General features: G+C 53.1%; 1 protein-coding gene across 1 annotated transcript in view; it reads right to left on the bottom strand.

Annotated features, from left to right (window-relative positions):
- Positions 1–273: 273 nt before the first annotated feature.
- CAMK2A (calcium/calmodulin dependent protein kinase II alpha) overlaps positions 274–14,410 on the bottom strand; it is a 34,106-nt gene continuing 19,969 nt past the window's right edge. The window contains exons 13-19 of the mRNA XM_058848428.1: positions 14,058–14,098; positions 9,523–9,555; positions 8,388–8,436; positions 7,028–7,103; positions 6,145–6,239; positions 5,552–5,789; positions 274–5,358 (exon numbers count right to left, since the gene is read on the bottom strand). Coding sequence (XP_058704411.1) covers positions 5,557–5,789; positions 6,145–6,239; positions 7,028–7,103; positions 8,388–8,436; positions 9,523–9,555; positions 14,058–14,098 — 527 coding nt within the window. The 3' untranslated portion in view covers positions 274–5,358; positions 5,552–5,556. The remainder of the gene's footprint in view (positions 5,359–5,551; positions 5,790–6,144; positions 6,240–7,027; positions 7,104–8,387; positions 8,437–9,522; positions 9,556–14,057; positions 14,099–14,410) is intronic.

Here is a 14,410-nt window from a genome sequence, read left to right as displayed (position 1 = left end):
GCCCCCAGAGCCCTGTCCCTGGGGAAAGGGCTGGATTGCAATGAACTGGGTCTGGGTAAGACACTGAGCTTCCTGAAACCCCAGAGATGCTGGAGACCAGGGGTGGCCAGTGTCCAGAGCACCATCATCCTGCAGGCAGCAGGATACCTGCAGCGCCTGCCCCAGGCCTGGGCCCAGCCTTGATGCTTTCGAGGACTGGAGTGCGGTGATGGAGGGACAAGGGGGTGGCAGACGGTCTGAGTCACTGCAGTGACGGAGAATCATCCGTTTCCATGCTCAGAAGTTGGTAGCTATTTATTGCACTTGAACACCAAGAATAAAACTGACACTCGCCCTCCCTCCCACACCCACCCTGCTCCCCGTCCCCCCCACCACCGCCCTCCCCAAACAGAGCATCCGATTTGAGCAGTGATCATTCTGTTCACAGCCACAGGTTCAAAAAAAGACAAAGGAAAAGGAAACAAAATCAGTCCTCCCCCACCTCCCCCCCCCCCCGAAGTTCCCACTGAATCCAACACGGTCACACTGCTCAACAGTTCGAGTGCACTTACAAAAAGAGAAGAGAAAGGCTTCAGCTGCAACCGTACGGACAAACAGACACGAGGGGACAGGCAGCTACCCCTCCCCGGGGCTTGATTTTTTTGTTACGTGACAAAGCTTGGTATACTCTTAATTATAATATATTTTTTGCAATCATCTTAAATAAATATTTCCATAGAGATTTCCTGTAAGTATATATATTTTTTATATATATATATAATATATAAGAGAGAGAGATAGATCTCATTTTTTTTCCCTTAAACCACTGTTAACATATTTTCCCTGCTTGTCCAAAAAATGTTACAAAAGCCCTAAAATTGTGCAACAGTTAGAAAAAAGGGACAACAATCCAAAGAAGGAAGGAGCCACTCGATCTAGTCCCCTCCACTGCTCCCTCTCTCCCCCTCCCTGTTGATGACCTGCAGGAGGGAAGCATGAATCAGATGAATCTGGTGGCAGAGTGGCCATCAGCCCCTGCTCTGGTGTCCCCACAGCCTGCTCACATCTGGGTTTCCCTGTCTGTTATGGATGGGACCTGCATCTTGGGACAAGGCAAGGTCTCTGCTGGCTGGAGGATCTGTGCAGCATCAAGAGCGTGGGGTACACCACATAACCCGTCCTGTGGTGGGGAAGAAGGGTCAGTCTGTCTCCTGGGGTGGTCAGAGGAGGTTATGTGATCTCCTGCTGGCAGACACCTCTTGGTCCATGGGGCTGTGTGGCTGTCCTCTCCCACCACGGGCTGCAGAGCCCACTGGGAGCTCCAAGTGGGAGTAGATGAGTGCTGTCTGCTCCAGCTTCTGGGGATCCATGGGGGCATCCATGGGAGGAGAGGCAGGTTTGGCATCAGACAAGGATTTGGTGCCTGGCAGAAGGGGCATTTCATGTGGGTCTGGAGAGGAAAGACAACTCTCCCAGCTGTGCCTGGCTGGGGTGAGAAGGAAAGTGCCTGCTCCTCCAGAAAAGAGCAAAGGCCCAGGAGTGGCCTCTGTCTTCCAGAGGGGATGCATCTTTTTTTTTTACAGAAAGGGTGATAAAGTATTGGAATGGTTTACCTGGGGAGGTGGTGGAGTCACCATCTCTGGATGAGTTTAAAAAAGACTGGACATGGCACTCAGTGCCATGGTCTAGTTGAGGTGTTAGGGCTGGGTTGGACTTGATCTTGAAGGCCTCTTCCAACCTTGTGATTCTGTGATCAGCAAGATGTGAGAAATTATGATGTTGCCAGTGGACTGTGGCAGCCAGGAAGGGAAAACAGGCAGCTCCCAAACTCACCTCTGGAGATGGGAGGGTGACACCACTACAGCAAGTGCTTCCAGTTAGAATCCTCTGTGGTCTGGGAGAAGTGGAAGAAAGGATGAGTTTGGGGGACTTCTGCATTTGGTTTGACCTGGGCACCAGGAGACCAGAGGAGAGGAGTTCTGTCTATGCCAGGAAATTAAATGTGCCATAGCCTGGTCTCCAGCCTTGAGGCCGATGGGACAGGTCCACGGTAGCAAACTCCACCCCAACAAGGTGGCCTTGTCCATGTTGCTTATTAGGAACATGCCTGGATGCTGTCATTCCCAGAACCATGGTGGGATTGTTGGGGCAATGCCCATTTGAATGTGTCAGGGACAGTGTCAACAGCTTAAAAGTAGAGATGTAACAGCAGCATCGCTGCCTCTTCCAGCCAAAGAAGGATGGTGGAAACTTATTTATATAGCTTTCCTGAAAGTCTAGGAGAAATCAGCAAATGTGAAGGAAGACAGAAACAGATGTTTTCCATGGATACTGAAAGAAAAGGTGGTGGTCCATCAGTGCTTGCTGAGATGCTCTGGAGATACAGGAACCTGCTCTGGAAAAGCAGGGCAAAGTGGGGCAGAGACACCAGGAAGGACAAACCCCTAAAGTGCAGGTGCTTAATGCTGCCAGCATGGGCATATTGGGAAGTTGGGTCTTCCTTGGTCAGGCTGCAGCTTGACTGGAAGACTAGAATGAGTTTAAACTTCAGACTCTGCTTCCCTTGGAAAGGAGTGTTGCAAGGACATCCAGCTGCCACTTGGGGAGATGACCTTAGGAAAACCTTAAGGAGGAGAAACTCCCTCCAAGAAGACACCTCAGAGCCCTCCTGGGAGCAAAGATGCTTCTCCCTAGAAGTAACTGTGGGTTCTCAGTGAAAGAAGATGGTGTCTATCCCAACATCTGTTATTCCCAGCGAATCCCACCAGACCCCAGTTCTTTCTCCAGTAGCAGCTGCCGGAGCAGCTTCCCCCTCACAGCCCATCCAAACAGCTTCAAAACCAGGCTGATATGGCATCTGCCCTTCAGTCCCCATGCAGAGGCCTGATATGATGTCTTCCATCATCATCCACCTTATACCAATTCCCAAAAATCCTCTTGACACCTGGAGAGCTTGGACATCAGAAGGTGGATGACACTGACCACAGCTGGCTTCAGAGCCAGCTCTGGAGAGGGAGAGAGAGAACTGTGAAAGAGCTGAGTCCTTCCTTTAAAAATTAAAAAAACTTCAGCACTACATGACTACAGGAAGAAAAACAGATCTGTAAAAACACCCAAACTCTACCTTAAAAGCCAATCCTTTCCCTGCATGGATTTCCCTACTTTGGGGAACTCTTGCAAGCCCATGGTGCACAGGTCCACCAAAGGCATGGGGAGCCCCATGGACACCCATGGATCAGCTCTGTGATTTGCCCCCACAAAGGCATCTCCTACATACATCACCAGCAGCCATTGCACTGCTGGCACAGAACACACCAAAACACTTCTCAGGGCCTGTCCATGCCCCCAGCAGTTTAGATTTCTTCCCCTCCATCCAGTGGGAAAATATTTTTGCAGTCTGCAAGGATGCAGCTACATTTGGCATGGTGGCCGTCCCTGCCTCAACAGAGAGCAAAGCATTCAAAACCACAGAAAAGGCAAAATACACGCTCAGAATTTACATGGAGGAAACATTTCCTCTTTTTTTTTTTCCTTTTTTTTATCCTTTTTCTTTTTTTTTTTTTTAGGTCCAAAACAAGCAGTTTATGTTCGTTTCTTTGTTTTTCAACACACGCACCGTCTAGAAAGTTAAACACCATGCAGACGAAGAGAGTGGAGCTAGAAAGTACCCCGGGGCAGCAGTGCTGCAGAAGCCTCACATCAGTGAGTGAAGAGGCTCCAGTTGGAAAAAGGAGAATGTGAAGTGGAAGAATTGCCGGAAGAACACCCACTCTCAGATCTCTACCTGATGGAAAAGAGGTGAGACCAACGTTCCCTTCCCGGCCGTGTCTTCTGTCCTGAAAGCCACACGCTGGTGGCACTCCCAGAGCCACCGCCGTGGTTTGCCCTGCAGGAAGACCCATGAGGAAGGTGCCATGGCCGTGTGGGTGCCCCGGAGATGGGTGCCTTTGCCACCCAACGCTGTGGGACAGAACGGGACAAGCCACCACGGTGTGAGGAGGGGGCTGGCAGCCGTGGCACCCCTGGTAGGAGCATCGTGGCAGAACAACCCCACTTCAAATGTAAACGCAATGAAAAACAGCAACCCCTGAAAATCCCCCCTCCCTCCCCACTTAAACAGTTGAATGTTTCTAGTTATTACATAAAGATCCATTTCAGCAAATACTCAAAATCAAGTTACGAAATACACGGTAGGTTGGTTTCTTTTCCCTATAAAAAGGCATGCGCTCAAAGGAGAAGACAGCGAAAGGCTTGTTTGTTTTTGTTGAAGCACAATCAGATTCTGCAGTTCGTCACTAAAGCTTGCATTCCTTGTTGTCGCTGGAAGAAGTCACGTGGGCCATGGAGGTTTGTGCCCCGAGCCAGCAGCCAGCTTGGCTGCCCCCATCCCATCCTGGGAGCTGGGAGCAAGGGAACGCCAGTGCTGTATGTGGGGGGCAGGGGTGTGTGCTGGGGTAAAGAATCCGGGCTGGGTGGTGGGTGAGGAGGGCACAGGGGTGATGCTACCGCCCGGACATGGATGGGAGATCCCCAGCTCCCGTCTGCACTGATGTGGTACTGGGAAGCAGTCGTCATTCTCCTCCTCTCTTCTCCCAGCATCGCCAGTGTCTGCTCCAAAGGGAGAAGGGAGGAAGGAGGGAGAGCATCCTTCTTGGCACAGCAGTTGTCTGAAGCCAGGGTGCAAACCTACTTGCTCTCCTGGGAAGGAGCCAGCCTGTGCTGGGAAGGGAAAAAGAACAGATAGTCTTTACTCACCCATCCAAACACGGCCCTCCTTGCACAGGTACAGATGAAAAATGGACTTGGCAAATGGATTGAATTGCAGTTCCCGGATGAGGCTGCTGGGAAGCAGGAACTCAGAGAGTTGGGAGCAGGTGGGAGTCATGGCAGCAGACGAGGACCTTGATAGCAGCAAAGCAAAATCCACCAGCACGCAGGGAGGATGCAGCAGAGAGCAGCTCAAAACTGCCCCCCTCTTCCTCGGAGGGCTTCCAGCAGAGGTGGGGATGGAGGTGGATGATGAGTCTGAGCCCAGTTCAGGAGATGTGCTGGGTAGTGAGGAGGCCCACCAACACTATGCAGCTGATGAGGGGGGACCTGTACACTGGCCAGATGCGTGGGTCTAAGTTCACGGTTTCTCTTTTTCTGGTTCATGCAGGGGGCCCAGCGCCATGACCCCGGCAGGGTGGGGGTTTGATGGGATGCTTGTGCTGCACTGGTGGGGCTGTCGTGTGTGTGCGGTGAGAAGCGAGGGGTTATTCCAGCGGGAACCAAGCAGCAGAGCCAACAGCCAAAGTCCCGTAGGTGAACATGTCGGAGGGGGTCTCCCCTTGGTAGTGAGTCAGTGACAAACCCAACACGGGCAGGGCCACGCTTCAGCTGCAAAACACAAACCCGGAAGAGTCGGAATTTGCTTTGACCATCCCTTTGGTACAACATTCCTCTCCCCATTGCTATCTCACAGCAATCGGCCACCTCCACACCACAGATCCCACATCCTGTGAGCCTCAACGCAGCAGGGAGCCCACACCCAGCCCTCCCTATCCCCTGTGCCCCACCCCTGGATGCTCACAGGGTTTACTGCGGTAGGACCGAGGGCGCGCCAGATCTGTGGAAGTGAACAATCTGCCATTTGCCATCCCGGCGGTGCCAGATGCGGGTCTCCTCGGACTGGGCAGTGCGGGGGATCCCTCCAGAGTCCACGTACTGCGTGATGCGAATGTAGGCGATGCAGGCAGACTCATCTCCCATCAGGTGGATGTGAGGGTTCAGGATCGTTGTGTGCACGGGCTTGCTGTTCCGGGACCACACTGGAGAGGGGACAAGCACAAGTGGATTTCAGCAGGGGAAGGAGTTTGAGTGGCTCTTGCTCAGGGTGGCAGCAATGTGGGAAGGGGAGACACTTGTGTTAAGCTCTCTGCTTGATGGGGCTGAGTAAATGCTGTACAGGTGGATTCAGGATGGGTCCATGTAGAAAACAGCTAACCCAACAAATCCTCTACAGACACCTGGACCCATCCGACCTAACACCTCCTGCTGGGATCTTCCAGATCAACCAGAGATGCTCCCACAGCAACCTTAACCCTAACCCTATTCCCTCCAGCTAACTGATGGAGGCACATGGGATGTGGGTGGAGTCCCTTAAAAAGCAAGTGAGCTGCTTACGGTTTTCAAAGTAGAATCGGTGGAAATCCAGGCCTTCCACGAGGTTGCCCAGAGCCTCAGGCTCAAAAGCTGTCATTCCAGGGTCACACATCTTCCTGAGGAGCCAGGAAGGGGAGAGAAAAGGGAGAGGTTATCTCACCACTTCTGGCATGAGAGCCTGAAAAACCCAAATGCTTCCTGCTCAGGATGGCTCCCTCAGGCTGAGGCCGAGGAGTGTCTGCAACAGCGAGCAAAATCTGACCTCAACCCTGCATTCTGCCCAACCCACCTCTCCTCCTGCCCCCTGACTGTAGCCAGGACCCCACCAAAGCAGGGTGCCTTCTCCATCAACCACCCTCTGCAATTAAACCTCCTCAGACATTGTCATCTTCTTTACAAGAAAGGAAGACATCAGGGAAAAAAACTCATATTATCTGCTCTGTGTCAAAATATCCCTGCTGCGATCCTCTGAGGCAAGGATGACAACCTGCACTCACTCAGACATCACTAATTAAATCAGCCTTGGACACAGAAGAGTTGTACTCTGAACAGCATCAGCTCAGCAAGCAGAAATCATCTACACTTCAGAGCAGTCTGTAGCAATCTGGATATAATGGATTCCATGGATACAAACACTTCTTTCACCGTAAGTCATGTTTACAATTATTCCTCTTTGTGCAAACCAAAAATTGGGCTCATCCAGGACCAGAGAACTGTGGTCAGCTGAGCACAAGAGCAGCATCAGGCTTGGAAACTGATGTCTCCTTCTTCTCTTGGATGGTCTCCGCTCTCTCCCACCACATCAACCTGGTCACCCTGCCCTGGGCAGTGGTGTGAGAGTGAGAGACCCTGGTCTGGGAGGCTGAGCCCTCACCCAGCCCAAACCCACACTGGGCACACTCACGTGTAGGACTCGAAGTCGCCATTGCTTATTGCTTCAATCAGCTGCTCTGTGACTTTAATGATTTCTTGCTTCCGTACTGTTGGTTTAAAGAGAAAAGGGGAATAAAAGGATAAAACAATCCAGAAACACGTGCTGGTGTTACCATATCTTTATCTCATCAGAAACAGACCACAGGATGTGGGGAGCCTTTGGAAACTATACAGGGAAAAAGCAGGAGAGCGACTGGGGAGAGAGAGGTGAAGGGCTCTTCATCTCCAGATTATTAAAGTCAGGGAAAAACTGAAAATGTCTGTAATTTCCTAAAGAGCCAAAAGGTTAATCACCAAGTGGAAAGCTACCCTCAGCCCAAAAGCTGGGACAGGCTGCTCTTGGCTGAAAAGCCTTTTTAAGCTGGGTTCCCCTACCCCATGAACTCATAGCAGAGGCCAGCTAGGGCAAGCTGGACCAAGGATGCTCTCACCTCCCTCTGAAATGGGAGGAGAGGGTCTCAGAAGGGAGGAGAACAGGTGAGTGACATGTGCAGCCACCCCAGGAGATAAAATAAGGGACCCTGCAAAGGGCACAGAACTGTGCAGCTGCTGCCAGAGATTCCAGGCACTGCCATTTCATCTGGGAAGGGATGGGCTGCAAGAGTGGCTTTGGGGCTCCCAGGAATGCAGAAGGAGCTGTCAGAGGTAACTCCAGGCTTATTAACAAGGCTCTGCTACAAATGCAAATTGGCATCATGCTTGACTTTTTTTTCCCTTTGCATTGTGACTAATGAAAGGCGAGGGAGCGTGTTCCTAGGAGTTGTTCAGAAAGGTGAGGGAATCCCCTCACTTCCTGAGCACCACATGCCTCCACATCCAGGCTCAAGGAGCCCCTCTCCAGGAGGACAAGTTGTCCCATTAGCTCTCATGTCAAGCCAAAGTCCATCTTGCTTTGTGCAGAGGTCACTTCTTCGAGAGACTTTACAAATTAACACCGATAAATTATTCCCTGGGTTATTCTTGGAAAGCTGCCTCTGGCAGGCAGGCGGGCGGCAGACAGGGATTTCCCCTGGAGGCTTTTCCCAAAGGGATGCTTATTTTAAAAAGCAGCCAGGCTGCTATCCCTGCAGATTTCTGCCATTTCCACACTTGCTTTCAGGGAACATCCCTGTTCACGGGAGCACCTCGCTCCTCACCTGCAGTGCCCCAGCTGCTTGTGTCAGCAACCCAGCAGTGAAACCACCTGAGGAGTTAAAACAACTTCTGACAGGCCCTGAGGCAGTTTGATGGTGGTGGATTTTGCTGTGGCAAATATCTTGTGATGGGTGGCCAGACCCATGGGCACCCCTCCAAAACCACCTGCCCACCTTCCCACTTGCCCCCACTTGTACCTTTGGTGTCTTCGTCCTCAATGGTGGTGTTGGTGCTCTCCGACGATTCCTGAGCAAAGAACAGAAAGGAGACGTGGGGTGGTGAGAAGAGTCTTCTCCCCCTGACAGATGGTGCTCGAGTGTTCGACAGCCCCCCGAGTCTGACCCCACAGCGCTCAACTGTGCCAACAGACAGAAACCAAGGAAAACGCCAGCAGGTCCAACCTGTCCTCAACCACAGCTCTAGGGCAGCACTGGCAGAGCCCTCCCTGACCTCCACTCCTTGTCGCCAAGGGCACAAGAGGTGGGCTGTGGAGGGTCTCGTAGGAACGGCGCTGCCTTTCCTACCGACACCTGTGGGGACAGAGATGGGGGCAGGTCCAGGGGCCATGTGGTGGGTTCCTAGGAGCGTTGCCGGAGGGGCAGGGAGAGGGGCTGTGCAGGGGTGGAAGACACCATGTTGACTGTACAATAAAGAGAGAGATGTACAAATTAACAGCGAGGAGGAGCTGGGATGAGAAAGAGGGGACTGTGCAGGAGTGAGAGAGACCACACTGACCGCAGAGTAGGGAGAGAAATGTACAATAAAACAGTGCTTCCAAGACCCACATGGACCACTGAAGGCTGAGACACAGCTCTTTCAAGAAACAGCTGAGCACTACACAGATTTGGGGGAGAGGGGTACTGACCCCCCGTCTCTCTCCAGGAGCCTCATCAAGGCAACTCTGCTAGCGGAGCTAGAGCAATGGCTCTGCTAGCTCTTCCCAGCAGAGCCTTGCTTGTGTATTACCCAGAAGACCCCGATGTAGGTTGGCAAGGTGTCCCATGACCATACAGTCCCCGCAGAGGCATGGAAGGTGTTTCTCCAAGGCTCCTTGGACCGATGCAGCCTGCAGACCTGAGTCAGGAGAACTGGGAGAAACGGCATGAGAACCCATCAGCAAGAACCAGGGCTGGCTTCCCACCAGCTGGTGGCCAGCAAGTGCCTGCACCAACCCTGTTAATGGGGTTTGTGGGTGATACGGCTTTGAGGATGTTCCCTCCAACCCCGCTGTCCCTTCTTCCCTACCCCGAGGTAACTTCCAAAAACGGGGGAAGCTGGAACATGTGGAGAGGCCCAGCAATATCGGCATTTAGGAAGACGAAGGACACTCACCATTAACTGAACGCTGGAACTGGACTTTCTTTTCTGGAAAAACAAGGAGAAGAGATGGAACAGGAAGAGACACAGAGTGAGAAAGGCTGAGAGCAGCACATGAAAGGCAGCAGCTCCTGAGCCACCCTTCTTGGTCCTCATGGGCAAACGAAAGGCGCAGAGGGACTCGTTGCTCCTTGTGGGGATGTGCTGCTGGCTGCAGTGCTGGTGGTGACTTGCCAGCTCCCTCCCGGCATTCCTGCCAGCACTTTTCTCTCCTGACCTGCTGCAATCTGTGGGGTTGCTCATCCCAAGGACCTGGCTAGTCCAGAAGGGAATCTCCTAGGAGTCAGAGACCACTCTGGTGGCCTGTGACCAGGCCGGCAAGCTCACAGGAACAGAAGCAGGATACTGAAAAGCTAAGGCAGCTTCACCACAGCCCTGTGCCCAGTGTGAATGCTGTACTGACTTCTCTGGATCTGCTCTGGGTGCATCTGCTGATGGCACTGACTGCTGTGGAGACACTCCTTTAGCTTAGAAACTAGACCAGTCCTAAGCTGGCTGGTTTAAGGCCAGCAAGGCCTTAAGGCCTCAAGGCAGGCCCACAGCGTGGGAAGCAGTCCTGAGCACAGCTCCAAAAAATCAGGACTCCAAAGAGAAGACCTGCACATTTATCTCCATCCTTGACCACTACCACTAGTCTTTAAGGTTTTTGGGTTGGATGACCCCATATCCACTCTTCTGCTTGCAATCCCAAACTACTTCTGGACTCTCCTTCCTTCCTGCGCTCTGCTCCCCATCTCCATCTTTAGTTTAGCTGGGAGACAGGGAGACATGCATGCTGACCTCATACCCCTTCTGCACCTCTGGCTCCCAGGGAATGAATCCCAGTGTGCGTCAGGGAATACCAACGTGCAGAAATCAGAATCTGCACTGCCAAATAACAAAGTGCTGTACCAGCATATTTAACAAGGCACCAGCTGTGCCTGCCCTGCAGAGGGGAAAGCAGCACACACTGTGCAAATCTCTTGGAAAAGCCTATGGAGGGACCCATTAGGGTGTGTGGAAGGGCTACACCATAAAAACTGATGATATCCATTGCCCCAAATTGCTCCTTTCACATCCTAACTGACTCCCACCAGCACCCTCAGTGAGTTTTCCCCTCTACTACTGCTGCTCTCCCTTTCCTTGCTAGGTCATAGAATCATGGAATCACAGAATGGTTTGGATTGGAAGGGACCTTAAAGATCATCCAGTTCCTAGACCAGATTGCTCAGAGCCGCACCTAACCTGGCCTTGAACACTTTCAGCGATGGGGCACCCACAGTTTCTCTGAGCAATCTGTTCCAGTGCCTCAACACTCTCACAACAAAAATTTTTTTCCTTATATCTAGTCAAAACCTGCCCTCTATCTGTGTGAAGCCATTCACCCTTGTTCTATCACTCCATGCCCTTGTCCAAAGTCCCTTTCCAGCACTCCTGTAACCCCTTTAGGCACTGGGCCATCTGTCAAGTCTCGCCCTTCCTTCACCAAAAACTAAAGATGTCCTAAAGGGCAGAATGAGCTGTGGTATTTTGTCAGGAACCTCATGGAGAAAGGGAGCCACTGGAGCTGGGCTGTTGCAGGAAGGACTGACAGCTTCTGCTACCCAAGGACATGAGACGGGGCAGCAAACTGCAGAAATTTCAGACGCAACAGAATGCAACACAAAGCAGTGACCGCGTCGAGTCTGGACATACAGTAACAGGATGCAACACGGGGCAGTGAGCTCATCGGTTCAGGACGGGACAGGATGCGACACGGGGCAGTGATTCCAGTAGTTTACAATGGCACGAGATGTGACACTACACAGGGCAGTGAAAGTATCATAGCTACTGGGACCAGAGGACCTCCCACAGATCCCAGAGCAGGGCTCAAGGGGGATTTCTGGTCCCAGGAATGCTTTTAGTAAGTGAGGAACCTCCTCAGGAGGGTGAGTTTCAAGCCCTCTGAGCCTGGGCTGGCACCATGCTGGTGTTAGAGGGCTGTGCAGACTGGCCAGATGGCAGCTTCAGCTGCCTGCTGCCCATCAGCACAGCTTTGGGCAGGAAAGGCAAGGGTGGCTGCCTGGGGCAGGTGGCCAGTCCAGCACGTTACTCCAAGAGGGGACACAACTCTTCTGACAGTGACCCACACCATGTGGCCCTGCTCTGAGCAGGCAGGGCCATTCCCTTCCCACCATGCCAACCACTCAAGGCAGGCTTCCAGGTTCCTACATTGCTTTCCCAGGAAGTTAAAGAAGTTAATACTGCTCAGTAGTGTCCTGACATCTGCTGGTTGCCCAGTGGGCCATTAGAGCTTCAGCCACAACACCCAGCCTCCCCGTGCCCCCCTGAATGAGTTATGCTGCAGGTCCCCCCAGGCTGAACATGTGAATGAGAGGTAGGGATGGTTATGCTGAAGGTGGATAATGCAAGGAAGCTGTTGGGAGTGAGCTTGTCTCTACCTTGTCTTCTCCTCCTGCACCTTCCTGGCCATTTTACTTGTTGAAAAGGGGGCAATAAAAAAGAAAATTCATTCTCAGGACTGGTTCACACTCTTCAGATGAGTGCTGGGGGGTAGATTGCAGTTGGAATGAAGCCTCATGATCTGCTTCCTTCTTGCCAGCGAGGGCTGGGGATGCAACCCAGCCTCTCTGATCCCACCCTGAAACCAGACTCTCCTCACTGAGTTTCAGTGAAGAACCAGAAGGCTGTTCACCCAAACAAGCTATTTTGCTACAACAGGAAGTGCCTCTGTTCCCAGGATAATGTCTGCCCTCAAAGCTCCTTTGAAGTCAAACAGGGAGCATCATTAGCAAGTTGAGCTGGCAAAGGGTTGTCTACCACAACATAGAAATTCAAAGCTGTCCCTTTCTGCTGGGAAAGTAGATTCAGGACTGCACCTGATGAAGCCTCTTCATCCAGCAATCTCTCCTTTAACAGCTTAAAAATGCATCTTCTGTTTGGTCTCATCAGTGCTCCAGCAACTTGTACCAAGTCAGCTCTACCTGTGGTGTCACATCTTAGGTGACTCTCAGAAGCCACTGAGACCTCAGAGCAGCAGAGGACAGGCCAGCAGTGGCTGCTACATGGGGTGTTGTGACTATCATAGGATCTGCCAGCACTAGCCCTATTAATTCTGTCCTGGGAGTCTCATGATATCCTGACAGCCCAAAGTAATGTCCTCTCAGAGCCATGCAGGCCATCAGCTTCATGCTGCAGAACAACACTGCAAAGCCAGAATGGTCTCTTGTGGAGCTGAGCCCATGTTTGGAGAGCTGTGCATGGTCTCAGTCCTTGCAGTCTTCTCCTGTCCCAGCTGCTGCGTCTGGGAAGAGTGAGAGAAACATATGCCATCCCTAGACCTCTGGCTTCACCAACTATTTGTACAGAGGAAGGAAGAAGCTGGCAAAGGTCTCTGCTCTTCCAAAACCCTGCACCCATCACAGCCCAACAGTTGGGTCCCTGCAAAAGGGAAGGTTCTGTAGGTTCTCCCAGCAAAGGGCCCCTATGGAGGAAGGAGAGCAGCCACACTGCAGTCGGGCTCCCAAAGCTCTGCCCGATGATGGAGGATGTCACCACGATGGAGGATGTCACCATTCCAGCTCTCCCTTGCTGAGTGATCCATTGTATTCACGAAGGAAACAGGTAAGGAGAGAAAGACCCTCGCATGGACCATTCCTTCCTGCAGGAGGAGTTTGACAGAGCTCAATAACCACTGCTATCCACCACACCTCCGAAACAGCACAATTTTGCTGCCTCCTGGAGCTGCCTTGTCCTGAAGCAGAGCTGTGGCCCCACCTCAAAGGTGCTGACGAGCCTGCAGGCTCTGCAGCCCAAAAACCAAGACCCACCAAGCACCAGCTTGTTTTTAGGACATTACCAAGCCATTTACTCTGTTGAAGCATCACCACGTTTCTTTGCTGTCTGCACTGGGCACAGAGAAAAAGCAGCACTTCCAAGGGAGTTAAAAGCACCCATGTGTCACCCCGCAGCACACCAGCCCTCGGGACAGGATGGGACAGGAATTGGGAGCAGTCTCACCAGCTGCAGCAGGACCCCCATGCTGAGCGAGCAGATGAGGCCACCCATCCCGCTAGATAGCTGCTGTTGGAGCCACAGCTCTGGGCTGCAAAGCCACCTCCTCCTGTCCCCTGTCCTGGTCCAGCCTCTGCCTCTCCCCCTTCCTGGGGGCAGCGAGGGACAAGTGCACATTGCCGGCAGCGGAACAGCAGCGAGTTCCAGCAGTGCACCCTCCAGCACCAGCCCGCTCCCCTCGCCCGCTGCGCTGCGAAGCCTCCTGTGCGCTGCCTGTGCTGGCAGGAGCGCAGCCGGGGACGCGGGGACACACCGGGACAGCCGAGCCAACAGCTGCCCTTTAAAGCGCAGGGTGTCGCAGGGACTGCCGGCCACAGGCACATGGGCACAGCACGGAGACCCCCACGGCCAGCAGGGCAGGGAAACGCTCACCGCCGGCACGGCACAGAGACCCCCAGCACCGCCCCAGCCGCACAGGGCACCGGGGCTGAGCTTACCTTCACGCCGTCATTCTTCTTGTTGCCACCACTTTTGCCTCCTGGAGAGAGGAGGAAGGAGATTAGCAGAGCCAGGCAGGGCACCAAGACCAGCAGGGCGAGGATCAGCAGCATGGTGCCGGGAGCCAGGGCGGCAGGACCCCCAGCCCGACTGCTGGGGTTCGTCTTCTCTCAGCAATCACCGGTGAGACCCGTGGGAGCTCAGGGGCGACCTTGCCAGCACTGTCCTGTCCTACCCCAGTGGCTCTTGGCCAGGGGCATGACCCGTGTCCTAACGTCACGCCAAGGCCCCGGGGCGGCTGGAGGGGGCCGGCAGAGCACAGGCGGGCTCTGGCCGGGCGGTGCTGTTGACC

Source organism: Poecile atricapillus, chromosome 13 (genome assembly GCF_030490865.1).
Source record: "Poecile atricapillus isolate bPoeAtr1 chromosome 13, bPoeAtr1.hap1, whole genome shotgun sequence".
In the NCBI taxonomy this organism is placed as follows: domain Eukaryota; kingdom Metazoa; phylum Chordata; class Aves; order Passeriformes; family Paridae; genus Poecile; species Poecile atricapillus.
Note: the sequence above shows the minus strand (reverse complement) of the source record. Positions and strands in the feature narration are given on the sequence as shown.